At 61.8% G+C, this 21,008-nt stretch overlaps 2 protein-coding genes across 3 annotated transcripts; both read right to left on the reverse strand.

Moving 5' to 3' along the window:
- Positions 1 to 7,103, reverse strand: PEX19 (peroxisomal biogenesis factor 19). Of its 2 annotated transcripts, XR_011676907.1 has the most exons (9): positions 6,954 to 7,103; positions 5,780 to 5,877; positions 5,539 to 5,704; positions 4,491 to 4,576; positions 4,239 to 4,397; positions 2,454 to 2,630; positions 1,383 to 1,427; positions 237 to 392; positions 1 to 196 (listed from the first exon to the last, which is right to left on the reverse strand). XR_011676907.1 is itself a non-coding variant. In XM_071417416.1 (8 exons), exons 1-8 carry the CDS (start codon positions 7,012 to 7,014, stop codon positions 348 to 350), a joined length of 837 nt encoding a protein of 278 aa, XP_071273517.1. In that variant the 5' UTR covers positions 7,015 to 7,103; the 3' UTR covers positions 1 to 347. The 2 variants fall into 2 exon arrangements, 1 of the variants encoding a protein (XP_071273517.1); XM_071417416.1 differs by having other exon boundaries at positions 1 to 392.
- A 652-nt stretch (positions 7,104 to 7,755) lies between these two features.
- On the reverse strand, positions 7,756 to 14,480 carry LOC139585022 (Fc receptor-like protein 3). Its single transcript, XM_071417420.1, has 11 exons — positions 14,404 to 14,480; positions 13,702 to 13,722; positions 13,294 to 13,524; positions 12,797 to 13,063; positions 12,423 to 12,707; positions 11,300 to 11,569; positions 10,194 to 10,496; positions 9,852 to 9,938; positions 9,053 to 9,074; positions 8,897 to 8,967; positions 7,756 to 8,554 (listed from the first exon to the last, which is right to left on the reverse strand). Exons 1-11 carry the CDS (start codon positions 14,432 to 14,434, stop codon positions 8,451 to 8,453), a joined length of 1,692 nt encoding a protein of 563 aa, XP_071273521.1. The 5' UTR covers positions 14,435 to 14,480; the 3' UTR covers positions 7,756 to 8,450.
- Between the last annotated feature and the right edge of the window lie 6,528 nt (positions 14,481 to 21,008).

Raw genomic sequence — 21,008 nt, forward strand, 5'->3', positions numbered from 1 at the left:
TTCCCGTCACCAACTCTTTATTGGGGTCACCGGGGGGTGAGGGGGGGACACCTCCCCACACTGGGGGGGTCCCTGCGCCCCCCACCCCAAAAAAAAAAACCCCAAATTGGGGTGGGGGGAGGCGCCAACCCCACTGCTGGGCTCCTCTTCACCTCCTTTATAGGGCCGGGGCTGGGGCACCCCAAATCCAGGGGGGGCACCCCAAATCCAGGGGGAGCACCCCAAATCCAGGGGGAGCACCCCAAATCCATGGGGGCGCCCCATAGCTCAGGGGGAGCCCCAAAGCCGTGGGGGAGCCCCAAAGCCATGGGGGAACCCCAAATCCGTGGGGTCACCCCAAACGTGCCCTACATGAGGCGGCACTGCTCCCCCGTCAGGCTCAGTCCTGGCGGCTGTGGGGGAAACACCGGGGTCACCCCAAAACTGTGGGGACACCCCAAAACTGTGGGGTCACCCCAAACCCCACAGGGGCACCCCACAGCTGGGGGAGAACCCCACAGCCTGGAGGGGAACCCCAAATCCATGGGGGAACCCCAAATCCCAGAGGGGAACCCCACAGCTGGGGGAGAACCCCACAGCCTGGAGGAGAACCCCAAATCCATGGGGGAACCCCAAATCCAGAGGGGAGAACCCCAAATCCCAGAGGGGAGAACCCCAAATCCATGGGGGAACCCCAAATCCATGGGGGAACCCCAAATCCCAGAGGGGAGAACCCCAAATCCCAGAGGGGAACCCCACAGCTGGGGGAGAACCCCAAATCCTAGAGGGGAACCCCAAATCCATGGGGGAACCCCAAATCCCAGAGGGGCACCCCAAATCTATGGAGTCACCCCAAAGCTCTGGAGTTACTTCAAACCTGTAGGGTCACCCCAAATGAATGGGGTCATCCCACAGCCGGGGGGGCACCCCAAAGCTATGGGGTCACCCCAAACATATAAAGTCACCCTAAATCTGTGGGGTCACCCCAAAGCTGGAGGGGCGCCCCAGTTCTGTGGGGTCACCCCAAATGTATGGGGTCACCCCAGCTCTTTTGGAGTCATCCCAAATCGATGGGACCACCCCAAATCTATGGGGTCACCCCAAATCTATAGGATCAGCCTCAATCTTATGAGGTCACCCCAATTCTGTGGGATGACCCCAGTTCTATGGGGTCACCCCAATTCTGTGGGGTCACCCCAATGTTTTGAGGTCACTCCAAATCTCTTGAGGCCATCCCAAATCTGTGAGCTCACCCCAATTTTAATGGGACCTCCCCAATTCCATGAGCTCACCCCAAATCCTTTGGGGTCCCCCCAGTTCTTTGGGACCACCCCAATGTTTTAGGGCCACCCCAATTCTTTGGGACCACCCCAAACCCTTCAGGGGTGTCCCCAAACACTCACCGTGTCCCCTGCCAGCTCCTTGGGGGGGTGGCCCAGGTCCTGCAGCTGTGAGGGGACACAGAGGGGACACGGGGGGGACATGAGAGGGGACAGAGGGACACAGAGGGGACATGGGGACATGGGGGGGACACGGGGACACAGAGGGGACAGAGGGGACAGAGGGACACAGAGGGGGACATGGGGACACAGAGGGGGACATGGGGACACAGAGGGGACAGAGGGACACAGAGGGACACAGAGGGGACATGGGGACATGGGGGGGACACGGGGACACAGAGGGGACAGAGGGGACAGAGGGACACAGAGGGGGACACGGGGACACAGAGGGGGACATGGGGACACAGAGGGGGACACAGGGGCACAGGAGGGGACAGGCAGGACAGAGGGACATGGGGAGTCAGAGGGGACACAGGGACACAGAGGAGACACAGGGACATGGGGGGACATGGGGACATCAGAGAGGACATGGCAGGGACAGAGGGACATGGGGGGACAGAAGGACATGGGAGGGACATGGGGGGGTCAGAGGGACACAGGAGGGGACACAGAGACATGGCGGGGGACATGGGGACACAGGAGGGGACACAGAGGGGGACATGGGGACACAGAGGGGACAGACAGGACAGAGGGACATGGGGGGGGTCAGAGGGGACACAGGGACACAGAGGGGACAGGGAGGTGACATGGAGGGGACACGGAGGGGACCCAGGGACCCAAGGGTGACATGGAGGGGACACAGAGGGGACCCAGGGCCCGGAGGAGGGGGTGACACGGGGGTGACCCAGAGCCCCAGGTGGGGTCAGAAGGACCCGGGGGTGACACGGGGGTGACACGGGGGTGACCCAGGGCCCCAGGGGGTGACACGGGGGTGACCCAGAGCCCCAGGTGGGGTCAGAAGAACCCGGGGGTGACACAGGGGTGACCCAGGGCCCCAGGGGGTGACACGGGGGCGACCCAGAGCCCCGGGTGGGGTCAGAGGGACCCGGGGGTGACACGGGGGTGACACGGAGGTGACCCAGGGCCCCAGGGGGTGACACGGGGGTGACCCAGGGTGGCACTCCCGGGCTGCACCTGCTGCATCAGGTCCAGCAGGGTCTCGAAGCGCTCCCGGCGCTGCCCCTCGGGCTCCTCCGGCCGCTCCCGCTCCAGCTCCGCGCAGATCCGCAGCATCAGCGCCTGCTGCTGGCAGAACCGCGCCCGCTGCTCCGGGGACAGCGAGCCCTCGTGCTGCCGCAGCCACTCCGGGTACTGGGGACAGCAGGGGACAGCGAGGGGACATTGTAGGATCCCCCAAATCCCAGCCAATCCCAGCCCCATCAGCGCCTGCTGCTGGCAGAACCGCGCCCGCTGCTCCAGGGACAGGGACCCCTCGTGCTGACGCAGCCACTCCGGGTACTGGGGACAGCAGGGGACAGTGAGGGGACACTGGGGTCACTGCAGGAACCCCCAAATCCCAGCCAATCCCAGCCCCATCAGCGCCTGCTGCGCCCTGAACTGTGCATGCTGCTCTGGGGACAGGGAGCTCTCATCCTGCTGCAGCCACTCCGGGTACTGGGGACATCGAGGGGACACCCAGGGGACAGTGAGGGGACATTGTGGGAACTCCCAAGTCCATCATGAGAACCCCAAATCCCAGCCCCATCAGCGCCTGCTGCCCCCCAAACTGTGCCCGCTGCTCTGGGGACAGTGAGCCCTCATCCTGCCGCAGCCACTCCGGGTACTGGGGACACCCAGGGGACATCAAGGGGACATTATGGGAACACCCAAATCCACCATGAGACCCCCAAATCCCAGCCCCATCAGTTGCCCCTGAACTGTGCATGCTGTTCCGGGGACAGGGACCCCTCGTGCTGCCGCAGCCACTCCGGGTACTGGGGACAGCAGGGGACAGTGAGGGGACACCGGGGTCACTGCAGGAACCCCCAAATCCCAGCCAATCCCAGCCCCATCAGCGCCTGTTGCCCCCCAAGCTGTGCATGCTGCTCTGGGGACAGGAACCCCTCGTGCTGCTGCAGCCACTCTGGGTACTGGGGACACTCAGGGGACAGCGAGGGGACAGCAAGGGAACCCCCAATTCCCCTGTGGAACCCCCAAATCCCAGCCAATCCCAGCCCCATCAGCCTCTGCTGTGCCCCGCTCCAAGGACAGGGACCCCTCGTGCTGCCACAGCCACTCCGGGTACTGGGGACACTCAGGGACACCAAGGGAAGCCCCAAATCCCCCATGTGAACCCCCAAATCCCCCATGTGAACCCCCAAATCCCCCATGGCACCCCAGATATCCCAGAGAAAAGGGGGAAATGTCCCAGTACAACCCTGGGGGTGACAGGGACAGACCCCACAGGGGACAGCAGGGAACCCCAAGTTTTTACAGAACTTCTCCCCATTTCAGAGATGACCCCCCCCCCCACTCCCAGGTTTTTGGGGTCGCCCTCCTCATTTTTTGGGGTCCCCTCCCAGTTTTTTGGGGTCCCTCCCGGTTTTTGGGGTCCCACCTTCTCGGTGATCTCCTTGAGGGAGGGACAGAGACATCCTTGGACAGCAGGGACTGCACCACGACCCCGTGACACCCCAGAGTTTCCCACTAATCCCTCCAGGATTTTGGAGATCCCCTCAGTTCTTTTGGGGTCTCCTCCCGGTTTTTTAGGGTTCCCTCCCCGTTTTTGGGGTTCCTCCTGGTTTTTGGGGTCCCACCTTCTCGGTGATCTCAAGGGAAGGGGCAGAGCACGTCCTTGGACAGCAGGGACAGCACCACGACCCCGTGACACCCCTGATTTTCCCACACCCCAAAGGACCCCAGGTTTTTTGGGATCCCCTCCCGTTTTTTTGGGGTTCCTCCCGGTTTTTGGGGTCCCACCTTCTCGGTGATCTCCTTGAGGGAGGGGTAGAGCACGTCCTTGGACAGCAGGGACTCCATGATGCTGCGCATGACGGGCAGGACGCCGTCGCCGCCGCCCTCGTCCAGCCCCAGCCCCTCCAGGGCCTTGGCCAGCTCCTCCTCGGATCTGGGGGAATTCTGCGGGACCCCCGGGACCCCGTGAGCCCCCGGGACCCCCGGGACACCCCTGGGACCCCCAGGAAGGGCTGGGAGGGAGGGAGGGAGGGGTACCTGGAGGTCACTGGCGTTCTTGGCCAGCCCGCTCAGGGTCTCCTTGAGGCAGGAGGTGAATTCCTGCTGCGAGGCCGCGTCGCTGCCTGAGGGGCGGGATGGGTTTGGGGTTGGGATGGGATTGGGAATGGGGTGGGAATGGGGTTGGGGTGGGAATGGGGTTGGGATGGATTTGGGATTGGGATGGGGATTGGAATGGGGTTGGGATAGGGTTGGAAATGGGGAGGGAATGATGTGGGATGAATTTAGGACTGGGATGGGGATTGGATGGGAATGGGATGGGGTTGGGATGGATTTGGGATTGGGATGGGGTTGGGAATGGGAATGGGGTCAGGAATGGGATGGGGTTGGGATGGGGATGGGATGGGTTGAGATGGGGTTGGAAATGGGGTGGGAATGGGGTTGGGATGGGAATGGGATGGGGATTGGAATGGGGTTGGGATGGGGTTGGAAATGGGGTGGGAATGGTGTGAGATGAATTTGGGATTGGGATGGGGTTGGGAATGGGAATGGGGTCAGGAATGGGATGGGGTTGGGATGGGGGTGGGATGGGTTGAGATGGGGTGGGAATGGGGTTGGGATCGGGTTAGGAATGGGAATGGGATGGGGTTGGGGATAATGGGAATAGTGCAGGGTCCCACTAAGGCGCTGTCCCCATTCTCAAACACGGGAACAACTTCAGATGGGATTAGGAATTGGGAACAATGGGAACAACGGGAACAATGGGAACAATGGGAACAATGGGAACAATGCAGGACCCTGCTGGGGTGCTGTTCCCAATCCCAAACAGGGGAAACAATTCCAGATGGGAACAATGGGAATAATGCAGGACCCTGCTGGGGTGCTGTCCCCACTCCCAAATAGGGGAAACAATTCCAGATGGGATTAGGGATTGGGGGATAACGGGAATAATGGGAATAACACGGGGTCGTGCTGGGGTGCTGTCCCCAATCCCAAACAGGGCAACAACTCCATTTGGGATTGGCACGGCGGATAACCAGGACACCCTTTCCAGGGCCGTGACCCCATCCCACCCCACCCCACCCACCGACTTTCCCAGCAGCCTCCGAGAGCTTCTGGAACTGCTCCACCAGCTGTGGCTCCTGCCGGGCCAGCTCCTGCATGGCCTCCTGGAACTCGGCCGCCGCCTGCGCCGCCAGCTCGCCCTCGAAGAGCTCCTGGAAGAACCTTTCCTGCGAGGAGAAGAGCGAGCCCTGCCCGGCACGGCGGCGTCAGCGCGGCCCCGGAGAGGCCCCCGGGAAGCGGCACCGCGGTTTTGGGGCGCTCACCTTGGCGGAGTCGGCGGCTGAGGGCGGGGAAGGGGGGCAGGAGGAGCCGGCAGCGGGAGGGGGCGCGGGGCGGCTGCGCTCGAAGTCGTCCAGGGCACCTGAGGGGGGGAATTTGGGGTCAGGGGGCAGAGAAATGGGGGTGCAGCCCCACAGGGAGGTGATGGGCAACGGCCCATGGAATGTGTGTGGGCAAGGGGCACGGCAAAATTGCACCCCAATAAGCTCTACGCCGAACTGCACCCTAAAACTGCACCTCAATAACCCCTACTGCAAAACTGCACTCCAATAACTGCTACCCCAAAAGCTGCACCCTAAAACTGCACCCCAATAACCTCTACGCCGAACTGCACCCTAAAACTGCACCTCAATAACCCCTACTGCAAAACTGCACCCCAAAAACCCCTATGCCAAAAGCTGCACCCCAAAACCTGCACCCCAATAACATCTATGCTGAACTGCACCCTAAAAACTGCACCTCAATAACCTCTACCCCTGGCTGCACCCCAAAACTGCACCGCAAAAACCCCTACCACAAAAACAGCACCCTAAAACTATACCCCAATAACCCCTGCCCCAAAACTGCACCCCAACAACCCCTACCCCAAAAACAGCACTCTAAAGCTGCACCCCAATAACCCCTACTGCAAAACTGCACCCCAATAACCCCTACCCCAAACTGCGCCCCAAAACTGCACCTCTATAACCACTACCCCAAAAACTGCACCCCAAAATTGCACCACAATAACCCCTACCCCTGACTGCACCCCTGTAACACCCACCCCAACTGAACCCAAATAACTGCACCCCAAAACTCTCATCCCCCTATACCCCAATTGCCCCCAGACCCCCATAACCCCAGATCCCCCCCTTCACCCCAATGACCCCCAGACCCCCCTGGACCCCAACAACCCCCAGACCCCAATAACCCCCAGACCCCCACTCACCCCAGTGACCCCCAGACCCCCCTGGACCCCAACAACGCCCAGACGCCCCTCACTCCACTGACCCTCACCCCAAAATCCCCCCCAGCCCCTCACGACCCCCGGTTCCCCCCGGTCCCCCCTCACCCCAATGACCCCCGGTCCCCCTCGCCCCCCATCGCTCCCAACGCCGCGCAGCCCCCCCGCACCCCGCTGACTCCCGGTCCCCCCGGTGCCCCCCGGGCCCCCCTCACTCTCCAGCAGCTCCTCCAGCTCCGCGTCGGGCCCCGGGCCCGGACCCGGCTCCGCCGCCATCTTGGCCCGCTCCGCCCTCGGCCGCCAGGGGGCGCTGCCTCGGGACACGCCCCTTCCCGCCCCCGAGGACACGCCCCCTCCCCTGGCCACGCCCCTTGGAAAACCCGGAACGGAACCAGGAACGGGAGCGGGAGCGGGATTAGGAACGGGAGAGGGAACGGGAACGGGAACGGGAATGAGAGCGAGAACCAGAACGGGAACGGGGATGGGAATGGGAACGGGATGGGGAACGGGAATGGGAATGGGAACGGGGTCTGGAGTTAGAATGGGAACGGGAACGGAAGCGGGAACAGGAGCGGGAATGGGATTGGGATCGGGAATAGGAAGGGGAGCGGGAACAGGAACGGGAACGGGGAATGGGAACCGTGATTGCGAGTCCCATCCCAATTATTGGGGTCCTACTCCCTGAAGTCCCAGATTTTGGGGTCCCAGAGCCTGCACCTCCCGCTTTTGGGGTCCCATTTTTGGGGTCCCAGTTTTGGGGTCCCAGAACCTCCACTTCCCGCTTTTGGGGTCCCATTTTTGGGGTCCCAGTTTTGGGGTCCCAGAACCTCCACCTCCCGCTTTTGGGGTCCCATTTTTGGGGTCCCAGCCCCTCCCCCGGTGTCCCCCCGTGTCCCCGCTGGGGACAAAGCGAGGACCAACCCCAGAGCTGCTCGGGGGGGGTTGGGACGGACCCTGAGCCCCCCAAAACCGCCGGGACCCCCCTGGGTACCCCCCCACCCCCAGTCCCGGGCGGGATTTGGGGACAAGAATTGAATTTATTGTCCAGAAAAATGAGAAATGAGACAGAAATCAAAGTTTCACTTTTCTTCCTTCCATCGGGGGGGGCTCCGCTCCCCGGGACCCCCCCGGGCTGTCCCCAAACCCCCCCCGGGGGTCACTCGGGGTCACTCTGGGCTCGTTCTTGGGATTGTCCCAAATTCCTGCGGCTTGGAGGGACAGAGGGACAGGGACAGAGGGACAGGGACAGGTCCTGGTGGCCACCAGGAGGCGACAGGGACAAAGGGATGGTGGCCACAGGGAGGGGACAGGGACAGGTCCTGGTGGCCACAGGGAGGGGACAAGGCCAGCTGCCAGCAGCTTGTGGTGGCCACGGTCACAAGGGACAGGGACAGTGACAGGGACAGGTCCCGGCGGCCACAGGGAGGGGACAGGGACAGGGACAGAGGGACAGTGGCCATGGGGAGGGGACAGTGACAGGGACAGGGACAGAGGGACAGTGGCCATGGGGAGGGGACAGTGACAGGGACAGGGACAGAGGGACGGTGGCCACGGGCAGGGTGGGCACCCAGGGAATGAGGGGACACACGCGTGTGGCTGTCCCCAGTGTCACCCAGTGCCACCCCAGTGTCACAGCACGGTCTCGTGGATGTCACCGCTGTCCCCTGGGTGTCACCAGGGACCCAGTGCCACCCCCCGGTGCCACCCCGGTGTCACAGCACGTTCTCGTAGTCCCCGCTGTCCCCCGGCTGCCACCTCGGTCCCCGCAGCTCCGCGTAGGTCACCTGGGGCTCCTCGGGGGTGGCACTTGGGGACCCTACAGGAGACACCGGTGCCACCCAGTGCCACCCACGGGTGCCACGTCCCTGTGCCCGCACTCCTCCCATCTCCTGGCTGGCATTTGGGGACCATGTGCCACCCCCAGTGCCACCCAGTGCCACCCCCAGGCCCCCAGTGTCACCCTGGTGCCACCCCCAGTGCCACCCAGTGTCCCCCAGTGCCCCCCAGTATCACAGCACATTCCTGTTGATGTCACTGCTGTCCCCTGGGTGCCATTTGGGGACCCGGCATCTCCCCGGGAGTGACATTTGGGACCCCGGTGTCACCCCCGGTGCCACCCCCGGTGCCACCCCCGGTGCCACCCGCTGTCCCCGCTCACCCGCCGCCCTCGCCGTGGGCACCACGTGGCTGTAGAGCACCTCCTCCCCCTCGAGGGACACCACGGGGGTCCTGCGGGGACAATGGGGACAGGGGGTGGCCTCCAGGTGGCATCTGGGGACACGGGGACACCCCCGGGCCCCCCCCCCCCACTCACCTGTCCTGGGCCGTCCTGGGGGCTGCGGGAAAGGGGGTGACAATGGGGTGACAATGGGGTGACAATGGGGTCAGGGGACCCCAAAATTGTCCCCATCCCGTTGTCCCAATTGTCCCCATTGCCACCCACCCCATTGTCCCCACTGTCCCCGCTGTCCCGACTCCATTGTCCTCATTGTCCTCAGCGTCCCCCCATTGTCCCCATCCCATTGTCCCCATCCCATTGTCCCCATTGTCCCCATTGTCCCCATTGTCCACCACATTGTCCCCATTGTCCCCATTGCTCCCTTTGTCCCACTGTCCCCATTGTCCCCACCCCATTGTCCCCATTGTCCCCCATCATCTCCCCCATTGTCGCCATTGTCCCCACCCCTTTGTCCCCATTGTCCCCACTGTGTCCCCATTGTCCCCCCATTATCTCCCCCATTGTCCCCACCCCTTTGTCCCCACTGTCCCCATTGTCCCCATTGTCCCCACTGTCCCCATTGTCCCCATTGTCCCCACTGTCCCCACTGTCCCCATTGTCCCCATCCCACTGTCCCCATTGTCCCCACTGTCCCCACTGTCCTCATTGTCCCCACTGTCCCCATTGTCCCCACTGTCCCCATTGTCCCTACCCCATTGTCCCCACTGTCCCCATTGTCCCTACCCCATTGTCTCCACTGTCCCCACTATCCCCACCCCACTGTTCCCACTGTCCCCATTGTCCCCATCCCACTGTCCCCATTGTCCCCACTGTCCCCACTGTCCTCATTGTCCCCACTGTCCCCATTGTCCCCACTGTCCCCATTGTCACCCACCCTGGCGGTGGCACCGCCGCCAGCCCACGATGGCCGCCCCGAGCAGGACCAGGGCCAGGAGGGAGCTGCCAACCCCTGCGGCCACTGCTGGGGACAGAGGGGACACTTTGGGGTCACCTGGGGGGGCTGCACCCCCACTGCGACCCCGAGTGACGCCACCTGTGCCCCGTCACATCTGTGTCACCTCTGTGTCCCCTCCGTGTCACCGGGGACAGAGCGGGAACAAATCCAAGGCTCCAAGCTCCCCTCGAGTGATGCCACCTCTGCTCTGTCCCCTCCGTGTCACCTCCAGGGACAAACCCGGGATTCCAAGCCCCCCGCAGTGTCCCCGAGTGCCATCACCTGTGTCCCCATGTCCCCACGTTGTCACCTCCAGGGCCAGCTCAGGGCTGAGTGCCCGGAACACGCGGTGCCCGTCCTGTCCCAGCTGGTTGGTGGCCACGCACTGGTAGGTGCCCGAATGTCCCACATCGATGTCCCCAAACTCCAGGAGGGGACCCTGGGCCACCTCCCGCCCGTTGTGCAGCCAGGTGAAGGTGACAGGGGCTGAGCCCACCTGCACTGAGCAGTGCAGGGTCACGTTGTCACCTGCATGCACCTGGTGTGACAGGGGACCGGGGGTGATGGTGGCATTGGCCACGGGCACTGCGGGGACAGAGAGAGGGCTGAGGGTGATGGTGGCATTGGCCATGGACACTGTGGGGACAGAGAGAGGGCTGAGGGTGATGGTGGCATTGGCCATGGACACTGTGGGGACACAGACAGGGGACATGGGGTGATGGTGGCATTGGCCATGGGCACTGTGGGGACACAGAGAGGGGACAGGGGGTGATGGTGGCATTAGCCATGGGCACTGTGGGGACAGAGACAGGGCTGAGGGTGATGGTGGCATTGGCCATGGGCACTGTGGGGACAGAGAGAGGGGACCGGGGGTGATGGTGGCATTGGCCACAGGCACTGTGGGGACAGAGAGAGGGCTGAGGGTGATGGTGACATTGGCCATGGGCACTGTGCGGACACAGGGCTGGGGGTGATGGTGGCATTGGCCACAGGCACTGTGGGGACAGAGAGAGGGCTGAGGGTGATGGTGGCATTGGCCATGGGCACTGTGGGGACACAGAGAGGGGACAGGGGGTGATGGTGACATTGGCCACGGGCACTGTGCGGACACAGAGAGGGGACCGGGAGTGATGGTGGCATTGGCCATGGGCACTGTGGGGACACAGATGGGGCTGAGGGTGATGGTGGCATTGGCCACGGGCACTGTGGGGGACACAGGACATGGGGTGATGGTGGCATTGGCCATGGGCACTGTGGGGGACACAGGACATGGGGTGATGGTGGCATTGGCCACGGGCACTGTGCGGACACAGACGGGGCTGGCACCGGGCGAGGTGGGATGAGGGTGCCATGGGGGGGGTCACCCCCAGCCCGAGGGTCCCGCTCACCCAGGACGGTGACATTCAGGGGGTCACTCTCGGCCACGCTGTCCCCGTCACTGACCCGGCACCGGTACTGGCCGCTGTCATTGTCCCCAAGGTGGTGCAGCTCCAGGTGGGGGCCGGTGCCCAGCGGTGCCCCCGAGCCCTCCCGGTGCCAGGAGAAGGACAGGGGACCTGTCCCCGCGGCCACCGTGCAGTTCAGCTCCAGGCTGTCCCCAAGTGCCACCTGTGCCCCGGGGGGCTGCGCTGACAGGGACACCCCCGAGGGCGGGACCCCTGCAGGAGGGGGGGACAGCAGGGGACAGTGAGGGACCCGGGGGGGTCACAGAGGGGCAGGGGGACCCCAGGGAGGGAGGGGGGTGCAGAGATGGGGGGGGCTTGGAAACGGGGGGGATGGGGGGGACAGGGAGGGGACACCGGGAGAGGGACGGGGGTGACACCAGGGAGGGGTGAGGGGACACAGACAGGGATGGGGGCACCTGGGGAGGGACCTGGGAAGGCGTGGGGGGGAGCAGGGCCAGAGATGAGGGGACACGAGGCAGGAATGGGGGTCCCGGAGTGGGACCTGGGAAGGAATGGGGGGACCCGGGGACAGGGATGGGGGTCCCGGGCAGTAATGGGGGGACACGGAAAAGGTGTCAGGGAAGGGTGGGGGTGCCCAGACGGGGCTGGGGGACCCGGGGTGGCACCCGAGAAGGGATGGGGGGACCCAGGAAGGGACCCGGGAAGGAATGGGGGGACCCGGGGCACGGCGGGGGGAGCCGGGGAAGGATGGAAGGAGTGGGGAGGGACCCGGGCAGCGATGGGGAGAGCCGGGGATGGTGTCAGGGAGGGCTGGGGGTCCCCAGGTAGGGCTGGGGGACCCGGGAAGGGACCCGGAAAGGGATGGGGGGGACCCGGGGTGGGATCCGGGAAGGGACGGGAGGACTCGGGGCAGTGATGGGGGAACCCGAGGATGGAGTCGGGAAGGGCTGGGGGCAGCAAGTCAGGGCTGGGGGAGCCGGGCAAGGTGTCAGGGAGGGCTGGGGGTCCCCAGGCAGTGATGGGGGTCCCCAGGCAGTGATGGGGGTCCCCGACCAGGGGATCCCAGGAGGCTGAGGGGGCTCCCCGTGCCCATCCCCGCACTCACTGCGCACCGTGACGCGGAGCCGGGCGCTGCTCTTCCGCACGGCCCCGCCCTCGGATCGCACCTCACAGCCGTAATCCCCCGAGTGGGAGACCCCCACGGCGGGCACCAGCAGCTGCGGGGACCCCTGCGGGCCCCCCACCACCTGCCCGTCCCGGTAGAACACGTGCAGGAGGGGGGCTCGGGGCCGCAGGGGGCTGGGGGTGCTGAGGCAGCTGAGAGTCAGGGGGGACCCCTCGGTGGGCTCGGGGGGACCCTCCAGCACCAGCACCGGCTCTGTGAAGAGCTCTGGGAGGGAGAGGGGAGGGGGATTTGTGAGCCGGCATCCCTGGGGAGGGGCTGTGGGGGTGTCAGGGTGGCAGCTGTGGGGTGCTCACCGTGCACTGTCACTGTCACCGGCTCTGACCACCTCAACTTCTCTGACCCCCAGTATCCCACCCAGCCCCTGCAGCTGTAGCGGCCGCTGTGGTTCTGCTGCAGAGGGGACAGGGACAGCTCGGTGCCATCACGGAGCCTCTCCAGTTCTGTCTCCTCTCGGTAGAAGGACACCGATGTGACCTTCGTGTTCTCCCAGCTCCGGCAGCGCAGTGTCACCGTGTCCCCCTCCAGCAGCGCCTGCACCGGCACCTGCAGCACCAGCCAGTCTGGGGACAGAGGGCTCCTGTCACACCCGATGGCACCGGGACCCCCCATTGGGTGACACCCAGCGCACCAGGGGTCCCCAAATCCAGCACTGGGATCCCCCAACACTGGGATGTCTCCAGAGCAGGGGACGGGCTCAGGTCACACAGGAGGTGACCCATGGAGCGGAGCCCACCCAGAGCCCTCAGGGTCCCCATGGGTACCAGGCTGGGGACACCCAAACCCTCCTCACCATCTAAGACTGTCACGGAGGGGCTGCGCCCAGTGCCGGGTCTGTAACATGTGTAGGTGCCACTCTCGGTGACAATGAGGTGGTCACGTCCCTGCTGCCCCCAGTGCTCCCAGTCCTTGTACCAGGTGGTGGCACCGGCGGTCCCCGAGCCCTGGCAGGTCAGGGTCACCCGGTCCCACAGCACCGCCGGCCTCCAGGGGGGCTTCACGAGGAGCTGGGTGGTCTGGGCACCTGCGGGTGACAGGGGACACCAGCCTGCCAGGGCCAGCACTGGGCACCTGTGGGTGACAGGGGACACCAGCCTGCCAGGGCCAGCACTGGGCACCTGTGGGTGACAGGGGACACCAGCCTGGCAGGGCCAGTGTGGGGCTGGGGACAGCGGGGTCATGGCATCCCCTGAGGACTCACCAGCGAGGCCGAGGGTCTGGGCTGGAAGGGAGAAGGGACAGGGCTGGGTGAGGGTGGCACCATGGGGACAGCAGCACGGGGACAGGGGGTGTGGGGGCTGTCCCCGAGCTGTCCCCGTGGGGACAGCAGTTCTGGTGGGAAAGTGCTCGGGGACAGTCCCCAGCAGGTCTGGAGAGGCTCCCAGGGGACAGCTCTGTCACAGCTGCCCACGCGCCGTGCTCAGGTGACACGGACGCCACGGGGACACTGCGGCCACCCCAGGCTGGCACGGGTCACCCCTGCCAGCCCCACAGGCACATCCCCATGGCCCTGTCCCCATGGCCACATCCTCGTGGTGTTTGTCCCCTTGTCCCTGCATCCCTGTCCCCCTGTCCCCACAGCTGCCCCAGCCCCACAGTGCCAAACCCCAAATCCCTGTCCCCACATCCCTGTCCCCACATCGCTGTCCCCACATCCCTGTCCCCAAATCCTTTCCCCCATCCCTGTCCCACATTCCTGTCCCCCAATCCCTGTCCCCACATCCCTGTCCCCAAATCCTGTCCCACATCCCTGTCCCCCCATCCCTGTCCCCAGGGCCACCCCACTCTGGGGTGACACTGGCTCTGTCCCCCACTGGCCCTGCTGGCCTTGGGGACATCAGGGGACCCCCGTGCCCCCCTGTGCCCCCTCCCCAGCAATCTCTGCCACCCCCGTGGCACTCACCCCACAGGAGCAGTGCCACCCTCCCGGCCATCCCGGTGTCCCCAGCTGTCACTCGCTGCCAGGGCCACCTGTCCCCAGCCTGGTGGCTCTTGAGCTAAAGGGGAAGGAAGAGAATTTACATCTTGTCCCCACGTGGGGGTGGAACACGGTGGGGGCAGGGTGGGGACAGGATGGGGACAGGGTGGGGACAAGGCTGGGTGGCACACGGTGGGATATTGGGGCTCCCAGGAGTGGGGGCTTAGGGGGTTTGGGGTGCCAGGGATGGGTGTCCAGGGGAATGGGGGGGTCCCAGGGCAATGGGGTCCCTGGGATTGGGGGTGCTGAGGAGGGGGAGTCACTGGGAATGGGGGTGCTGAGGATGGGGTGTCACTGGGAATGGGGGTGCTGAGGAGGGGGTGTCACTGGGAATGGGGGTCCTGAAGAGGGGGAGTCACTCGGAATGGGGGTGCTGAGGATGGGGTGTCACTGGGAATGGGGGTGCCATGGGAATGGGGGTGCTGAGGAGGGGGAGTCCCTGGGAATGGGGGTCCCATGGGAATGGGGGTGCCCAGGGCTGGGGGGACTCAGGGATGGGAGTGCCAGGGGAACGTGGGCTCCAGGGATTTGGGGTCATGGGATGGGGGTCCCGTGGGAATGGGGGTCCTGGAAGAGCCAAGGTGCTGGGGAAAGGGGGATTCCAGGGGATGGAATGGACAGGACGGGGTTCCTTGGGAATGGGGTGCTGGGCCATGGAGATCCTGGGGAATGGGGGTCCCAGGTTGGGGTCCCAGGGATGGGGGGGACACAAGGAATGGGGGTGCCATGGCTGGGATCCCAAAGGAATGGGGGTGCTATAGTTGGGATCCCAAAGGAATGGGGGTGCTATAGTTGGGATCCCAAAGGAATGGGGGTGCCATGGTTGGGATCCCAAAGGAATGGGGGTGCCATGGTTGGGATCCCAAAGGAATGGGGGTGCCATGGTTGGGATCCCAAAGGAATGGGGGTGCTATAGTTGGGATCCCAAAGGAATGGGGGTGCTATAGTTGGGATCCCAAAGGAATGGGGGTGCCATGGTTGGAATCCCAAAGGAATGGGGGGGCCATGGTTGTGTTCCAAAGGAATGGGGGTGCCACAGTTGGGTTCCCAAAGGAATGGGGGTGCCACGGTTGGGTTCCCAAAGGAATGGGGGGGCCATGGCTGGGATCCCAAAGGAATGGGGGTGCCATGGCTGGGTTCCCAAAGGAATGGGGGGGCCATGGCTGGGTTCCCAAAGGAATGGGGGTGCCACAGTTGGGATCCCAAAGGAATGGGGGTGCCATGGTTGTGATCCCAAAGGAATGGGGGTGCCATGGCTGGGATCCCAAAGGAATGGGGGTGCCACAGTTGGGTTCCCAAAGGAATGGGGGTGCCACAGTTGGGTTCCCAAAGGAATGGGGGTGCCACAGTTGGGTTCCCAAAGGAATGGGGGTGCCAGGCACGGGCAGTTGCTGGATGCACCCATGGGTCTCAGCTCCTTCCCTGGGTGCCTCAGATTTTGGGGTGACCCAGAGGCCAGCACAGCCCCCCCACCCCGAGGTGCTGGTGGTTTTGGGGGGGGTCACCCCAGACAGATTCCGAGTCCGTCCCCACCCCCCAGGGACTTTTTCTTCTCTTCATTTCCATTTCCTTCCCTTTTTTCTGCCGCTTTCGCCTCCCCTCAGTTCCTGGGGAACTCCCGATAGGGGGAACGGGCTGGGGGGACCCCGGGGAGGGCAAAAGGGGGTGCGGGGGCTGGGGGGGGGCAGGGAGGGCTGGGGGGGCTGGGGGGGATGGGGGTGTCCGGCTGTGTCCCCCCCCAACATTTTCACTTTCTCCTGTATAAGGAAGAGGCCGTTGGTGCTGGGTGTCACAAAGGGGAGCGGGGTCCTGTCCCTGTCCTGGGGGTGGCACATCCAGGGGTGACACATCCAGGGGGGTGACACATCCAGGGGGTCCTGTCCTTGTTCTGGGGGTGACACATCCAGGGGGGTGACACATTCAGGGGTGACACATCCAGGGGGTCCTGTCCTTGTTCTGGGGGTGGCACCTCCTGGGGGTCCTGTCGCTGTTCTGGGGGGTGACACATCCAGAGGGCCTTGTCCTCACAATGTACCCTCAATGTCCCTGCAATGTCCCCGCGATGTCCCCACATTGTCCCCGGCTGTGACCCCTCAATGTCCCCACAATGTCCCCACAGTGTCCCCTCACTGTCCCCTCACTGTCCCCACAATGTCCCCACAGTGTCCCCACAATGTCCCCTCAATGTCACCGCAATGTCCCCTCAATGTCCCCTCACTGTCCCCACAATGTCCCCACAGTGTCCCCACAATATTCCTGCAATGTCCCCACAGTGTCCCCGGCTGTGTCCCCTCATTGTCCCCTCACTGTCCCCGCGATGTCCCCTCATTGTCCCCATCCCCGCATTGTCCCCACAATGTCCCCTCATTGTCCCATCAATGTCCCCTCAATGTCCCCTCAATGTCCCCAGCTATGTCCCCTCAATGTCCCCACAATGTCCCCACAATGTCCCTGGCTGTGTCCCCTCATTGTCCCATCAATGTCCCCTCAATGTCCCCACAATGTCCCCGCATTGTCCCCACAGTGTCCCTGGCTGTGTCCCCTCAATGTCCCCACAATGTCCCATCAATGTCCCCACGATGTCCCCTCAATGTCCCCTCAATGTCCCCGCATTGTCCCCACAATGTCCCCACAATGTCCCCTCAATGTCCCCTCAATGTCCCCACAATCCCCTCAATGCCCCCTCAATGTCCCCTCAATGCCCCCTCAATGTCCCCTCGATGTCCCCTCGATGTCCCCTCAATGTCCCCGGCTGTGTCCCCTCATTGTCCCCCGATGTCCCCTCAATGTCCCCACAGTGTCCCCACAGTGTCCCCGGCTGTGTCCCCTCATTGTCCCATCAATGTCCCCTCAATGTCCCCGGCTGTGTCCCCTCATTGTCCCCTCGATGTCCCCTCAGGCTAGGGGACATTTCATGTTTTGGGGACATTTCCCAGGCGGGTTCAGGGCCCAGCCCCGTTTTTCCTCCGCCCCAAATCCGCCCCCAAGGATTTCCCGGGGCCCTTCTGGATCAGCGGCCGCTCCCGAACCCTCTGGAAGCGGCCCCGGGCGCTTCTGGGATCTCTTATCTCGGAGGCACCCGGATGGAAATCTCCTAATTGGATTCCAGGGTTAATTAACGAATTAATCCCGGCCGCTGTCACCTCCCGGGGGGTTCGGGGCCAAAGCCAAATCCAACGCCCCAAAATTTGGGATCTGCTGTGGGAGAGGGCCTGGAGAGGGAGCAGCGATCCCAAATTTGGGAATATTTCAGGGAGGGAGGCTCCGGGGATTTAAAGCCGGGAAGAGAAATCCCAGGGAACAGAAATTCCGGGAATCAGAATCCCAAGGAGACAGAATTCCCCGGGAAACAGAATTCCAGGGAGACAAAAATCCCGGGAAACAGAAATCCCGGGAATCGGAATTCCAGGGAAAGAGGAATCCTGAGAATCAGAATTCCAGATAAAATGGAATTCCAGGGAAAACAGAAATTCCAGGGAATAGAAATCCCAGGAATCAGAAACCCTGGGGAAGAAGAAATTCCGGGAATCGGAATTCCAGGGAAACAGAAATCCCAGAAAAACAGAAATCCCGGGAATCAGAAATCCCGGGAATCAGAAATCCAGGGAAAACAGAAATCCTGGGAAATAGAATTGCCAGGAATCAGAATTCCAGGGAAAACAGAATTCTAGGGAAACAGAAATCCCGGGAAAACAAAAATCCCAGAGAAACAGAATTCCAGGGAGACAGAAATTCCCAGGGATCGGAATTCCCGGGAAAACAGAATTCCCGGGAAAATAGAATTCCAGGGAAAACAGAATTCCCGGGAAAGAGAAATCCCAGGAGACGGAATTCCAGAGAAAAGAGAAATCCAGGGAAAACAGAAATCCAGGGGGAATCAGAAACGCAGTGAGACAAAAATCCAGGGATTCAGAATTCCAGGAAAACAGAATTCCAGGGAAAATAGAATTCCAGGGAACATCTCTCGGTGGCCACCAGGAGGGGACAGGGGACAGGGGACAGGGACAGGGGACAGGGACAGGGACATCTCCTGGTGGCCGCGGTGCTGCAGGGGCTGAGGGCCCTTCCTACACCGACCCCCGTGGGGAGCATTTGGGGGGATTTGGGGCTGTTTTGGGGGATTTTAGGGGATTTTTGTGGGAATTTGGAGGGACTTTTGGGGAGATTTGGGGTCCCTGAGAGGATTTGGGGACCCTGGGTAGGGGGGGGGATTTGGGGTCTCGGGGGGGGGGATTTGGGGATCCTGAGGGGGATTTAGGGAGCCTGGGGAGTATTTGGGGAGACCCTGGGGGGATTTGGGAGCCTGAAGGGATTTGGGGACCTTGGGGTGTCCCGAACCTCAGGGCTCAGGGACAAACGCAGAACAGCAGGAACTGAATAATCCCCAAACCCAACAAATCCCATAAAAAACCCACAAAAAAACCTCCTCAAAAAAAAAAAACCAAACAAACCCTCATTCTGCTCAGATCTGGGGGTGTTTTACCCCCAAAATGTGCCCCAAAAACCCCAAAATCCCCAGGCCTGAGCCGCCCGTGTTTGTGCCCGGGGATGATTTAGGAGCTGGGGCTGAACTTTTTGGAAATCCCAGCCCTAATTAACGCAGCTCATTAAGGGCCTGAATGGGGCCATTAACCCAACGTGCCCCAATTTGGCCTCGTTTGGAGCTCCCCGAATTTCGGCTTCGCTTCCTGTTTGGAGCCTCCGCCGTGCCCTAAAAGGCCCCGGTGAGTCAGGGTTGGGGTTTTTGGGGGAAGGGAGAAGGTGAGCAGGGCTTGGGATGGTTCAGGGTTTGGGTTTGGGGATGATTCAGGGTTTGGGATGGTTCAGGGTTGGGGATGATTCAGGGTTTGTCACTGGTTTGGTTTTTAGGGCTGATTTTGGGGCTGGGTTTTGGGGCTTGTTCCAATTTTGGGGCTGGATTTTGGGGCTGGCTCTGATTTTGGGGGCTGGATTTTGGGCCTGGTTCAGCCTTTGGGGTGATTCAGGGTTTGTCACTGTTCTGGTTTTTAGGGCTGATTTTGGGGCTGGGTTTGGGGCTTGTTCCAATTTTGGGGCTGGGTTTTGGGGTTTATTCAGGGTTTTGGGGCCAGTCCTGATTTGGGGTTGATTTTGGGCCTGGTTCATCCTTTGGGGTGATTCAGGGTTTGTCACTGGTTTGGTTTTTAGGGCTGATTTTGGGGCTGGGTTTTGGGGTTGATTCAGGGTTTTGGGGCCAGTCCTGATTTTGGGGCTGGATTTTGGGCCTGGTTCAGCCTTTGGGATGATTCTGAGTTTGTCACTGGTTTGGTTTTTAGGGCTGATTTTGGGGCCTGTTCCAATTTCGGGGCTGTTTTTTGGGCCTGGTTCAGCCTTTGGGGTGATTCAGGGTTTGTCACTGGTTTGGTTTTTAGGGCTGATTTTGGGGCTGGGTTTTGGGGTTGATTCAGGGTTTGGGGCTTGTTCCAATTTTGGGGCTGGTTCCAATTTTGGGGCTGGATTTTGGGGCTGGTTCAGCCTTTGGGATGATTCAGGGTTTGTCACTGGTTTGGTTTTTAGGGCTGATTTTGGGGCTGGGTTTTGGGGTTGATTCAGGGTTTGGAGCTTGTTCCAATTTTGGGGCTGGATTTTGGGCCTGGTTCAGCCTTTGGGGTGATTCAGAGTTTGTCACTGGTTTGGTTTTTAGGGCTGATTTTGGGGCTGGGTTTTGGGGCTTGTTCCAATTTTGGGGCTGGGTTTGGGGCTGGTTCCAGTTTTGGGGCTGGGTTTTGGGGCTGATTCAGGCTTTTGGGGCTAGTCCTGATTTTGGGGCTGGGTTTGGGGTTTGTTCCAATTTTGGGGCTGGATTTTGGGCCTGGTTCAGCCTTTGGGGTGATTCAGGGTTTGTCACTGGTTTGGTTTTTAGGGCTGATTTTGGGGCTGGGTTTTGGGGCTGGTTCCAATTTTGGGCCTGGTTCTTGGGGCCGATTCAGGTTTTGGGGTTGGATATTGGGGCTGCTTTTGGGGTTTGTTCCAATTTCGGGGCTGGTTCAGGGTTTGGGATGATTCAGAGTTCGTCACTTGCTCAGTTTTAGGGCCAGGTTGGTTTTTGGGGCTGTTTTTTGGGCTAGTTCAGGTTTTGGGGTTGATTTTGGGGCTAATTCAGGGTTTGGGGTTTGTTCCAGTTTTGGGACTGGTTTGGTTTTTGGGACTGGTTCAGTTTCAGGGCTTGCTCCAATTTCAGGACTGCTCCATTTTATTGTGACCATTCCCTTTTTTAGCACCATCCCATCCTTTCCACTTCCTCCAACCTTCCCTCCTCCTGTCGTTTTCCCATTTATTTTTTTAATTTAATTTAAATAAAATTCCCAACCTCCTCCTATTGTTTTCCCATTTATTTTTTAATTTAATTTAAATGAAATTCTCAACTTCCTCTGACCCTCTCTCCTCCTTTTTTTTAAATTTAATTTAAATAAAATTCCCAACCTCCTCCTATTGTTTTCCTATTTTTTTTAATTCAAATAAAACTCCCAACCTCCTCCTGTTGTTTTCCCATTTTTTAATTTAATTCAAGT

This window comes from Agelaius tricolor, unplaced genomic scaffold (genome assembly GCF_023055355.1).
Source record: "Agelaius tricolor isolate 1412-34295 unplaced genomic scaffold, bAgeTri1.0.p SCAF_69, whole genome shotgun sequence".
Lineage (NCBI taxonomy): Eukaryota > Metazoa > Chordata > Aves > Passeriformes > Icteridae > Agelaius > Agelaius tricolor.

Bases quoted from the DNA above. Each gene is read 5' to 3' on its own strand.
- PEX19 (XM_071417416.1), bottom strand. From the start codon at position 7,014: ATGGCGGCGGAGCCGGGTCCGGGCCCGGGGCCCGACGCGGAGCTGGAG. The intron at 2,631-4,238 runs GTGGGACCCCAA...TGCTGTCCCCAG, and splicing joins TCAAGGAGATCACCGAGAAG to TACCCGGAGTGGCTGCGGCA. The intron at 393-1,382 runs GTGAGTGTTTGG...TTTCCCCCACAG, and splicing joins AGGAGCTGGCAGGGGACACG to CCGCCAGGACTGAGCCTGAC.
- LOC139585022 (XM_071417420.1), bottom strand. From the start codon at position 14,434: ATGGCCGGGAGGGTGGCACTGCTCCTGTGGG. The intron at 9,075-9,851 runs GTGGGTGACAAT...CCTTTCCCGCAG, and splicing joins GCGGCGGTGCCACCGCCAGG to CCCCCAGGACGGCCCAGGAC. The intron at 8,555-8,896 runs GTGAGCGGGGAC...TGTCTCCTGTAG, and splicing joins GCCCACGGCGAGGGCGGCGG to GGTCCCCAAGTGCCACCCCC.